Here is a 13,131-nt window from a genome sequence, read left to right on the forward strand (position 1 = left end):
GGCTTTAAAGGACCAAGGGGGCAACCACCTATGTGGTGGGTGGACAATCTAAAACTAACAGCTGGTCTTATGTGGGTACAGACCAGAAAGCAATTGAGAGAACTTGGAAGAGGCGTATATCCCCTGTAAAGAGAGAGGAAAGGGAGCAGTTTTATCGTGGAAGGGAAGTGCAACACAGTTCTTTCTAGAATCACAGAGATGGGGTGCTGAAGGCAGCCATCTCGTCCCACCCCTGGCTGCTGCAAGCGGGAGGTTGCTCACCCCGCAGAGCTCCACAGATGCAGGGGCACTGCTTTGAGTCAACAGGGGCTGTTTTGCATAGAGCTGTACGTCCAGATGATGCAAACAGAGTAAAGCAAAGCAACATTCTGCAGGGATCAGCAATCATACGAAAGCTGGTCTGACCTGGGAGACGCTTCCTTCTTTACCCCAGTATTTGACAGTGTTCAAGGCAGTGGATGCTGGAGGAGACTCTTGAGAGTACCATGGACTGCAAGTAGATCAAACCTATCCATTCTGAAGGAAATCAGCCCTGAGTGCTCACTGGAAGGACAGATCCTGAAGCTGAGGCTCCAATACTTTGGCCACCTCATGAGAAGAGAAGACTCCCTGGAAAAGACACTGATGCTGGGAAAGATGGAGGGCACAAGGAGAAGGGGACGACAGAGGACGAGATGGTGGGACAGTGTTCTCGAAGCTACCAGCATGAGTTTGACCAAACTGCGGGAGGCAGTGGAAGACAGGAGGGCCTGGCGTGCTCTGGTCCATGGGGTCACGAAGAGTCGAACACGACTAAATGACTAAACAACAACAACAAGGCAGTGGATGTGTACAAAGCCCCTCCTATCAAACCATGCCACATTTTTGCTACGGAGCAGGACCCCATGCCAAGTGGCACACGGCATCCTCTTCTTCATCCCTCTTGATGACTTTAAAAGAGGAATAGAAAAATTCATATTGCTGGCTGCTATCCATGAGTTGGAGGCAGTGATGCATCTGAATACCAGTTGCTGGAAACCACGGGAGAAGAGAGGAGAGGGTTCTGGACTGGGTGGCTCTGCTTATGGAAGGAGGGAAGGAGCCAGACTCTGAGAGCTGCCCGTTGCTGTGTTTTTTATTTAAACAAGAGTACATTATTGTGAAATTTGTTGTCATTATATTAATTCTTAACAATTGCAATGCCTTTCTGCACTACGGCAGCCAACAGCAAAATTATCAAGTACAAAATCAATACAAATACGACAAGCAAACGAAGGCCAGGAGGAATTAGAACAGTAGGTTGAAAATGGGAGCAGCTATAAACAAAAATCCCACTTTAACAAGCGGCTGCCAACAAAGCTAAGAACCAGACTCCCTTTAAGAACATGCCCCTCCCCAACCCTCCCCCACAATGCGGAGAGATGGGTTTTGAAAGGGATCAGACAGAAACCCAAGGAGGATCGGATCCAGCCATGGGTGGGTCTGTGGGGCTTCCATGTTCAGAGGCAGTATACCTGTGAGTAGCAGGCAAACCAGCTTGGCAGGGGGGGCTGAGGAGTCTTGCCTTTGTGGTGGCCTGTATCCCATGTGCTTCCAGCCGGCCACTGCCTGGGACCGAGGCGGCTGGACTTGCTGGACCTTTGGGCTGACACCTTCTCCCGCATTTGTATGCTGCCTCCTAAGACAGATTGGCGCTCCTCCTGCCGCCCCTCCCAACTTTGTATAGGGGATTTGACAAAGTAGCATCACAGCTGCAACCCCCCCCTGCCCCCCCCGTCAGCCTCTCTCTCTTTTGCACATTTTCCTCAACCCCCCCCCCCCCCTGCCCTGCAGTTATTAACAAGCCAAAGCCATCCGGCAGAGCCGCATACATCCATAATCCCTTCCCTCAGCCCTCCGTATTGACAGTTATCTGGAATCTGAAGGAATTCAAGACAAATGATTAAGAGGATGGACTTAATAAAATTTGAAAAATTGAGACCTGTCAGTCCGCTAAACTTTTTTCAATACCACCGACAGGAACATATTTCCCCAATGAGTGACCTTCTGCAGCTGCTCGGGTCCTGCGCTGCTGGGGTGGCGTTGGGAGCGAGCCGGCCTGCTATTTATCAAATATTATAAGCTGGGGCCTACTAATAATATGAGCCGAGCTGGGGAGGGCAAAGGCAGGCAGGCAGGAGGAGCCTGGGGCGTTGCCCAGGTGTTGGTTCTCTGCCAGAGACAGCGAGTGGGAGGTGACAAATTGCATCCCATATCGGCTCTGGGAGGCTGGTGCCCTCTCAGCAGGCGTGTGCCCTGTGGTGGCACGGAGCGCAGTCCCTGCTCCTTGGGGCCAGCTGCCCCGACTCTGCAGAGGGGCCGAGGTCAGGCCAGGGCTCTGGGGGGGGAAGCCAGTGGCCACCCTCTGCGACGACAGCGATGATGGGTTAGCAAGTGTCTTGACACCCCAGTTATTTATTGAAGCATAATATTTTATTGCCGCCGGTACCGGAGGTGGCCATCGACCGCTTGTGTGAGCCTGGTTCTATCAATTATTGCAGCAATTAGTCAAGTCGTCAAAGCCATTAACAGGGGGATTAGGCCAATATTGGTTAGCCATTATTAATAGATCAACGGGAGGAAATTTAGGGTCTTCCGTGAGGAAGGCAGAGCTGTCCTGGAGGATGCTTCCTTGGAGGGGCCCGAGGAAACTTCCTCCTCCTCTTCCAGAAGAGCGCAAAACTGTTGTGCAAGAGAAAGAATTGTGCGTTAGATGTGGGTCACTGTCTCTTTAAAAGATATTGAGTGCCCAGGGCAGGCCATATATAATCTCACCTGTTCTGATCATACTTTTTATTGGGCGCGACAAGGCTCACAACAGAAATTACTCTGCGATGGATGCTTATGGAGCACATTTTTCATTCTGCAAGCAAATATAGATCCCTATATGCCAGATGTTGGAAATAGCTAATCTCCCTCTCCTGGGTTCGTAGCAACAGATCAGCCAGTGCCAACAACGCTGTGACAAGGCGACAAGCAGAACACTGTTTCCGGGGTTTGGAAATTGCACTGCAGGCACCAGGATTCTACCGCGGAGCTGCCTGTTGCTTCTCTCAAAGCCCATTTGTGTGGTGTGCGCATAGGCAGCTGCCTTAAAGCAGCTCAGAACCTTAGTCCACTGAGGCTGGCATGGTCTTTTCAGGCTGGAGGTCTCTAGCCGAGAGAAGCCCCCCTGCCATCTCTCTTGCTCAAGATCCTTTTAGCTAGAGATTGAACTTCTAACTGCTTGATTCTGAACCTGGGACATGGTGAGCAGAGCAATCTCCCTGCCACTGAGTACAATTTCCACTCACCCCGGGGTCTTAGTGGACACCGTCTCTAAGGAAGAGTTATTTCCCCTTCCCTGCAACCAATTGTTATCTGATGCCCTTCTTCATGTTCCCCTTCCATGGGAGCTCCAGAGGGTGGAGACAAAAGAACGTGCCTTTTCGGTGGTGGCTCCCTGCTTCTGCTGTCTCTGGGGCGGCTCGCCTGCCTGGCAGCAGGCAAAAACATTGCATTTTAACCAGGCCTTTGGCTTTTTACTATAGCCTTTTAGAGTGATCTTTTTCTTTGTAAGTTGCTTTGAGATACTGTGGCCAAAAACAGATAGGTAGCCGTGTTGGTCTGCCATAGTCAAAACAAAACAAAATTCCTTCCAGTAGCACCTTAAAGACCAACTAAGTTAGTTCTTGGTATGAGCTTTCGTGTGCATGCACACTTCTTCAGATACACAGAAGTTTGCACGAGGGCCCTGAACGGAGAGAGCAAAGAGTGGTGAAGGGGCACAGTCACTTTCACCCCTCCTCTTCTTGCCATCTTTCATTGTCATGTTGGATATTAGCAGCCCACAGCAGGGCAGTGTCCCACAGCAGAGGCCATTAAGCAAGAGCACCACGCCTATTTGCGGCCACTCCAGCAGGGCTGTTGGAGTTCTGTCGGCCCTTGGCGGGAGAGCGGAAAGCTTGCTTCTCCAGTGGGGTGTTACATTTGCCCCTGAGTTCTGCAGCTTCCTTTTGCCTAGGCCTCTTGTTCCTGGTGACACATCCCTTTTGCTGTGTCCTTTGACATCCATACGTGTCGCCGCTGGTGGCACATTGTCCCTTTTCCGATCGGAGCAAAGGTTAAAGAGGACCCCGGATAGCTCAGAGGCTGTAAGCTGCCCGTCATCTGACTCCATCCCACATGTTGAGCTCTGTCTTTTCCCTTCCAGGTGCCAACCCCCTGCAGAGAAATGAAATGGGGCACACGGCCGTGGATTACGCACGGGAGGGGGAGGTCATGAAGCTCTTGAAAGCGTCCGCAACAAAGGTGAGGATTCAAAGACTTGGCTCTCATGGGTTTCTCCCTCCCTCCCTCCCTCCCTTTTAGTGCCAAAATCTAGGGGTGGCATAGAAACTGTCCCAGGGTCTTGGCCTCAGAGAGAATGTTGTGAATTCGCTCTGTGCTCAGCCGGGGATCAAATCATATTCAGGGAATGGTTTCTGCTGTTAATAAATCCCACCGAAGCATTTCAGGTCACCTCCTATGTATGCCTGCCTTCCTGTTCCACCTTTCGGAGAGGTGGGCAGCAAATAAAGGGGTCCGTTGCCCTGCTGTGCCAATTTTCTGAAATTTGGGGGGTGGATTCAGGGGCAACGCAAGTAGATGCTGTGCCCGCGCATGCAATTTGAATGCGACCATGGCTCTTGGGACAAAGGTTCCGGGATCCGATGGTGCTGCTTTGGACGCCAACAGCTCCCCTGTTGCTTCTGCAAGAGGCTGGATGTGAATGGGAAGGGTGGCAAACAACCGTGCTTGGTGCCACCTTGCTGGCAGTGCGTCCTGTTGTGCTGCCCTCAGCAGAGAGATGGGGTAGAAAATAACTAAACTTCATTATGCCAACACTCCTCCTGTTGGTAAGTGCTACAGGTGAAGAGGGGAATAAACATAAGAATAGCCTGCTGGATCAGGGCCAGTGGCCCCTTCTAGCCCATACCACAGCCAGATGCCTGTGGGAAACCCACAAGCAGGATTTGAACACAAGAGCAACTCTCGCCTCCTGTGATTTCTAGCAACTGGGATTCAGAAGAATCTCTGCCTCCAACTGCAGAGACAGAACATAGCCATCCGTCATGGCTGGTAGCCATCAAGAGCCCTCCTCCATGACTTTGTCTAGTGGTCTAGCTTGGTGGCCATCACTGCCTCCTGCAGCAGAGAGTCCCACAGTTTAAGTGCAACGTGAAGAAGGACTTCCTTCTATCTGAATCTTCCAACAAGAGGAGGGCCTTTGTGCCATTGCATAAAGGAATGGCACTTGTCTCCATGCATCTCAGGGGGCTTCAGAAGGATGAGGAATTGGATGGGTCACAGCAGTCCTGCGCCTGGTCTTCCGCAGCCCTCTGGAAATTGGGCCCCCAGACAGTAGCTTCCCTTTTATTCCCTCCTCTTCTTCCTGTCCTCACCCTGCTACCAAGAGTCAGGCCCCTCTGTCGCTGTGCCCCATTCCCAGCCCAAATGTCTATGGGCAGGCTCTTGCTGTCGCCTTCTTCTTCTTTGGCGATCCCTCGTAGCCGAGTAAGATTGTCTTCCATAAACACAGGTTTTAACCGTGAGTCCGTAAGTGACTGTGGAGGCCAATTCTGGATCCCCACGTCCTTCCACAGTGGGGACATAGGTTTCCGGGTGGGAGTTGATCACAGTGAGGGTTCACCAAACGTGTCACCACAACCATAGGGGCTCTTTCGCTTCCAGCAACGGTCACTCGCTCCGATGTTAATATGCTTTTGCACCACACAAGGTGGCAGCTTCCAGGGCTAGGGAAGAGGAGCTTGTCCATGCGAGTTCTGCCAAGCGTGTGGCAACCCACCCCCTCGCAAGAGATGGATGCTGTTGGGAATGAGCTGTTGCTGGAGGGAAGCCGTTTGAAATTTTTATAAAGGAAATGTCAGGAGTTGCATGCTTAAATCTCAGCAAGGAGAAGGGAGAGAGAGAGTATCATGCTAACTTTAATGGCTCTCTGGAGCCTTCCTCCATGAGGCAGAGCTGCCCTTTAACTAACTTTTTCTCCACAAAGCCTTTGGATGAGGAGGGGGAGACGCACAGATCTGCGCAGAGATGGGTCTTGCTGAAGGAGGCGGCAGCGGGTGCATAAAAATCCCGTGCTCTTTGGGGCTGCTTGGTGATGAATGTGCAGCTGAGGGGGATGTGGTGGCAGAGGGGTTGCCAGTCCTGCTTCCCAGCCCCGCCGAGAGTCTTTGAGAATTTATTGCTCATTTTGATCACTGCTGCGGAATGAATTGGTGGCACTATTAACGGGACAGACGCATCCCATCGATTTTATTTACATATGCTGGTGACAAGAGCAACAAGGAGTCTTCCTATGTGAAATCAATTTGTTTTTAGGGAAAAGTCTCCTGATCCAAATGGCCTGCTTCTCGTGAATCAGAGCCACCAGGTCAAGGCTGGAGTGGGTCAGCTAGCAGTTAGGTTGGCTGTTGGGCCTTCCTCCACCCTCTCTTCCAGTTTCCACCACCAGCTGGAAGCCGTTAGCAAGCCTGTCATGGGTGCTCAGTGGGCGCACCCCACTGGCGCACTCCCCATTGCAAAAGTAGGTTCCCAAACACTTTTGCGAAAAGGCTTCCCTCCTAATCGCCAAAGCCTCTTCTCTCTGCAAATCTTCCCGTAATTGGAGCTGTGACTGGGAGGGGTGCCAACGTCTTTAATGAGCAATAAAAGAACACAATTGCCTGGCTCTAAGAAGGATCCCGCTGTTGACATCTCAAGGTGAGGCCTCCTGGCAGAACACATGGAGCATATCTCCAGTTGTAATACTTGGCCTGGCACTCTGGTAAACTCAGGAGTTTGATGCGACAGGTTGGTCCCACCTGTTGCACAGTGCAAGGAAGCTGTCTTATGTCTGCTTCCTTGGAAGGTTCAGGATGGAGAAAAGAACTTCACACAGCGCACAATTAGACTATGGAACTCACTCCCACTGGGGCCAGTGATGGCCACCAACTTGGATGCCTTTAAAAGAAGCTTAGGCAGAATCATGGAGGAGGAGGAGAGGGCTACCTGTGGCTATTACCCATACTGGCTATGCTCTGCCTCTACAGCTGGAGGTAGCTTCTGAATGTTTGGGTCCTGCTGGCAGGGGGCAAATGGTTGGCCACTGTGAGCAGGTGGCCCCTGCTCTAAATTTGTGGCCGCTTTGCAGTGGCCTGTGTTATTGTTCTGATGTGTGTGTGTGTAAAATATGTACATGCATATAATATTTCTTACTTCAGACGTTTTTACACCACTTAGCTACATCTCTTACTTACTACATGAAACAAGCCACATAAAATGAAACAATAAAACCATACAATTCTTTATCATAATACTGAACCCTTCCTAAAAATGCTTGCTGGAACAAGAACATCTTCGTCTTGCTGAAGTTCAGCAAAGAAGGTGCATTTCTAATCTCAGTTGAGAGGGAGTTCCACAGGTCTGGACCCAGGACACTGGTTAAGAGCTGTGCCCACGGGGGACAACTCCCCACAAGATCTCAGTGATTAGGCCGGGATATAATACAATATGCCTGTTGTCTTTGTCCATGGAGTTTTCTTGGCAAGGATACTGGAGTGGCTTGCCGGTTCCTCCTCCAGGTGGATCACGTTTGGTCAAAACTCTCCACTATGACCTGTTCATCTTGTGTGCCCTGCTCGGCATAGTTCATAGCTTCTCTGAGTTCTTCAAGCCCCTTCGCCACGGCAAGGCAGTGATCCATGAAGGGGATCCATGAAGCAGTGATCCATGAAGGCTGTCCAACGAGGCCTTACAAATAGCAGAGGAGAGAAGGCAAGCAAAATGCGAGGGAGATTGTGAAAGATACAGGAAATTGAATGCAGATTTCCAAAGAACAGCAAGGAGAGACAAGAAGGCCTTCTTAAACGAGCAATGCAAACAAATAGAGGAAAACAACAGAATGGGAAGAACCAGAGATCTGTTCAAGAAAATTGGAGATATGAAAGGAACATTTCGTACAAAGATTACCATAATAAAAGACAAAAGTGGAAAGGACCTAACAGAAGCAGAAGACATCAAGAAGAGGTGGCAAGAATACACAGAGGAACTATACCAGAAAGAAATGGATGCCTCGTACACCCTAGGTAGTGTGGTTGCTAACCCTGAGCCAGACATCCTGGAAAGTGAAGTCAAATGGGCCTTAGAAAGCACTGCAAATAACAAGGCCAGTGGAAGTGATGGTATTCCAGCTGAACTATTTAAAATTTTAAAAGATTATGCTGTTAAGGTGCTACACTCAATATGCCAGCAAATTTGGAAAACTCAGCAGTGGCCAGAAGATTGGAGAAGATCAGTCTACATCCCAATCCCAAAGAAGGGCAGTGCCAAAGAATGCTCCAACTACCGCACAATTGCACTCATTTCACACGCTAGCAAGGTTATGCTTAAAATTCTACAAGGAAGGCTCAAGCAGTATGTGGATCGAGAACTCCCAGAAGTGCAAGCTGGATTTAGAAGAGGCAGAGGAACCAGAGACCAAATTGCAAACATGCGCTGGATTATGGAGAAAGCTAGAGAGTTCCAGAAAGACATATACTTCTGCTTCATTGACTATGCAAAAGCCTTTGACTGTGTCGACCACAGCAAACTATGGCAAGTTCTTAAAGAAATGGGAGTGCCTGATCACCTCATCTGTCTCCTGAGAAATCTCTATGTGGGACAAGAAGCTACAGTTAGAACTGGATATGGAACAACTGATTGGTTCAAAATTGGGAAAGGAGTACGACAAGGCTGTATTTTGTCTCCCTGCTTATTTAATTTATATGCAGAATACATCATGCGAAAGGCTGGGCTGGATGAATCCCAAGCTGGAATTAAGATTGCCGGAAGAAATATCAACAACCTCAGATATGCAGATGACACAACCTTGATGGCAGAAAGTGAGGAGGAATTAAAGAACCTTTTAATGAGGGTGAAAGAGGAGAGCGCAAAATATGGTCTGAAGCTCAACATCAAAAAAACGAAGATCATGGCCACTGGTCCCATCACCTCCTGGCAAATAGAAGGGGAAGAAATGGAGGCAGTGAGAGATTTTACTTACTTGGGTGCCATGATCACTGCAGATGGTGACAGCAGCCACGAAATTAAAAGACGCCTGCTTCTTGGGAGAAGGGCAATGACAGGCCTAGACAGCATCTTGAGAAGTAGAGATGTCACCTTGCCAACAAAGGTCCGTATAGTTAAAGCCATGGTCTTCCCAGTAGTGATGTATGGAAGTGAGAGCTGGACCATAAAGAAGGCTGATCGCCGAAGAATTGATGCTTTTGAATTATGGTGCTGGAGAAGACTCTTGAGAGTCCCATGGACGGCAAGAAGATCAAATGCATCCATTCTTAAGGAAATCAGACCTGAGTGCTCACTGGAAGGACAGATCGTGAAGCTGAGGCTCCAGTACTTTGGCCACCTCATGAGAAGAGAAGACTCCCTGGAGAAGACACTGATGCTGGGAAAGATGGAGGGCACAAGGAGAAGGGGGCGACAGAGGACGAGATGGTTGGATAGCGTTTTTGAGGTTACCAGCATGAGTTTGACCAAACTGCGGGAGGTAGTGGAGGACAGAGGTGCCTGGCGTGCTCTGGTCCATGGGGTCACGAAGAGTCGGACACGACTAAACGACTAAACAACAACAACATAATACAATACTTTATTGTCTACTGTGGTCCACTTTGTGCACCTTGAATGGAAAAGAGGCATTTACATTTAAAGAAATTAAATACAGTGGTACCTCTAGTTTCAAACTTAATTCATTCCAGAGATCCATTCTTAACCTGAAACTGTTCTTAACCAGAGGTGTACTTCACTAATGGGGCCTCTTGTTGCCGCTGCGCCACTGGCACATGATTTCTGTTCTCATCCTGGGGCAAAGTTCTCAACTCGAGGTAATTCTTCCAGGTTAGCGGAGTTTGTAACCTGAAGCGTTTGTAACCTGAGGTGTTTGTAACTCGAGGTACCACTGTAATAGCCCATGCCTATGCAAATTTACTTACAGGTAGGGCACACTGGAGCTTACGCCCATGTAAATGTGCCTAGGATTTCAGCCAAAGTTGGGTGTTCTGGCTGCAACTGCAATGTCACATAGCAGTGCGTTCCACAGGTTGTTTGCGCATTTTGCAGAGACACTCGCCCTGGCTAGACTGTTGGTTTCAGCATCTAACTCTTGAGTCTCTGCATTTTGAGAAGAGCCCTGTTCCTAGAGGATGTAAATTAAACACACACAAAAAAGAATCTCACTTCAGCAGGCAGATGGAAAAGAAAGGCTGAAGAAAAGAAGGCCTTGCTGAGGCAGCCCTTTCTGGGGTTTTGCCCACTCTTGAGCTTTTGTGTAGCTCCCTCCCCCTCCCCCCCCCCCCCCCCCGCCTTTCCTCTGGCCCGTCAGTCACATCCGATAACATATATATTATGGCAGAGCTGCTCTTATGCATTATTTTCTTTTCAAAATGTAAAGAAAGAAAAGGCAGGAGGAAAAAAATTGGCCTATATATTTGGAGAGACATAGATGTATAGATGGGGCCGGAGTAGTTTGAGGCTGGTGATATATGCGGAGCCTGAGGGAGCGACACCATTGGCGCTCTGGATTCAATCCAGCAAGTGCCGTCCCACTGGGATCCGCAAGGAAGTTATTGCTCCATTTTGAAGCATCAGGACTGATGGGGTGTCTCGGTTACAGGGTAGACAGATAACAGCAGCCAAAATTGGATTGGTTGCTATTTATTTTTTTTAACTTCTGTCAAGGTCACTACCGTAACAGGAAAACACCAGAAAAGCCGGCCGGTGGACTGCGCTGCCGGTTTCTCAAGCGGCGGCTTCTGCTGCCGCTTTTGCGACAAGAGCCGGTGTGGGCTGTGTGGCTGAGTAGGGGGATCAGACCACGGAGGGTGGTCCAGCTGGTCCAGCGTTCTCTCCCCACCCACCCACAATGGCCAGCGTGACAGTGACAGCCCTCTGCTGTTGCTTCTCCTTGGCACCTTGTCTTAGAATCCGAGAATCGTTGAGTTGGAAGGGACCCCAAGGGCCATCTAGTCCAACCCCCTGCAATGCAGGAATTGCGGCAGATTCTTCCAATGGCCCTCGAGGTTTTCAGACCTACACCCTTGTGCAAATTAATTGAAACAAAGCCTGTTTTCTGTCTTACTCGTAATCCTGTAATCAAAACAAACACGAAAAGTCATTATGGTGTCGGAAGCCTGCAGCCAACAGAAGGAATGATGCACTCGCCACAATATATTGAGGTTCTACGAAAGAGAGTTATTCCAGAGCTGGAAAAGAGGTATCTTGACAGTACTGGGATATTGCAGCAGGACCTAGCCCCCTCTCCCACAGCGAAAGTGGTGAAGGAATTCAGGACAGAGCAGCAAATACAGGTATTTGATTGGCCAGGGAATTCCCCGGACGTAAATCCCATTGAGAATTTGTGGGCTATATGCAAGTGTCGCCTCCGTGCTGCAGACTGTACGACTATGGAGAAGCTTATTCAGGCACTGATTCAAGTGTGGTACAGGGATCCGAAAATCAACAGTGACTGCTCGAAACTATTAAACTCCATGCCAAACCGTGTTCAAATGCTGCTTAAAAATAGCGGAGGTCATATCCGTTACTAATGTACGTATATGTGAGTTTTGCACATGTATATGTGAGTTTTGCACAATAAACTACATTGTTTCAATTAATTTGCACAAGGGTGTAGGGCCCATCTTTAACTGAAGCATGCACTTGGGGACCCACTTCTTTATTTTATTTTTAACCGCATACTTGTACAGTGGTGCCTCGCAAGACGAAAAGAATCCGTTCCACGAGTCTCTTCGTCTTGCGGTTTTTTCATCTTGCGAAGCAAGCCCATTAGCGGATTAGCGCTATTAGCGGCCTTAGCGGATCAGCTGATAAGCGGCTTAGCGGCTTGGGAAAAAGGGGGGGGGGGGAGGAAAAAAACCCTGCAGGAACTCTCAAGACATTTTCGTCTTGCGAAGCAAGCCCATGGGAAATTCGTTTTGCGAAGCACCTCCAAAACGGAAAACCCTTTCGTCTAGTGGGTTTTCCGTCTTGCGAGGCATTCGTCTTGCGGGGCACCACTGTATCTTAGATCAGTCGCCTCTCACCCTCCAGCTGAAGGCAAATGCTTTATTTTGAGAAATGCCACTTCATTTCCCACGCATCTGAAGCTGAGGAGCCTTCCCTTCCCCCTTCCATAAATCTCAAGAGATGCTGCTGGAGAGAGAGCGTAGCCACCCAGTTTGGGTAAAGGTAAAGGGACCCCTGACCATTAGGTCCAGTCGCGGACGACTCGGGGGTTGCGGCACTCATCTCACTTTAGTGGCCGAGGGAGCCGACATTTGTCTACAGACAGCTTCCGGGTCATGTGGCCAGCATGACTAAGCCGCTTCGGGCGAACCAGAGCAGCGCACGGACACGCCGTTTACCTTCCTGCCAGAGTGGTACCTATTTACCTACTTGCACTTTGACGTGCTTTCGAACTGCTAGGTTGGCAGGAGCAGGGACCGAGCAACGGGAGCTCACTCCATCGCAGGGATTCGAACCGCCTACCTTCTGATCGGCAAGCCCTAGGCTCTGTCGTTTAACCCACAGCGTATTAGTGGGCTAAATCTCTTAATTTGAGGATCATCAATGCAAGGCTGTGTAGTAGGGAAAGGTCAACTTACTCCCTGCTCACCAGCTTCTTCCCAGTGCCCCCCCCAAAAGAGCCAGTGTACCCCTAGGTCTCTCTCTGGCACATAGAGAAGCTGCTCTAGAAGAGAGGTCCCCGGTTCCCTTCTCTTGCGTACTGGTTTTTAACCCCAGAACCCAGTGATGGCACCAGGTTGGATAGCTTTAAAAGTGAGAGCTGTTTGACAGTGGAACGGACTCCCATGGAAAGGAGTGGATTCTCCTTCCTTGGAGAAGCAGAGGCTGGATGGCCATCCATCATGGACACACGTAGGGTAGGGCATTTTCAGCCACCCCAGGCTTTCTCTGTCTCTCTTTTCCTTCCCCTCCCTCCTGGTTTTCCGCTGCACTTTAAAATGCTCCCTCTTTTTTGGAGGGTCTGCGGTGATTAAGCTTTTTTTAATTAAGTTCCCACTGGTTCATTTTTGTGAC

General features: G+C 49.5%; 1 protein-coding gene across 2 annotated transcripts in view; it reads left to right on the forward strand.

The window, feature by feature from the left end:
* Positions 1-13,131, forward strand: part of CLPB (ClpB family mitochondrial disaggregase) — a 76,450-nt gene that overhangs the window by 34,397 nt on the left and 28,922 nt on the right. For both annotated transcript variants that reach the window (XM_077926837.1, XM_077926836.1), the window contains exon 6: positions 4,211-4,308. In XM_077926837.1, coding sequence (XP_077782963.1) covers positions 4,211-4,308 — 98 coding nt within the window. The remainder of the gene's footprint in view (positions 1-4,210; positions 4,309-13,131) is intronic.

Source organism: Podarcis muralis, chromosome 4, assembly GCF_964188315.1.
Source record: "Podarcis muralis chromosome 4, rPodMur119.hap1.1, whole genome shotgun sequence".
NCBI lineage: Eukaryota > Metazoa > Chordata > Lepidosauria > Squamata > Lacertidae > Podarcis > Podarcis muralis.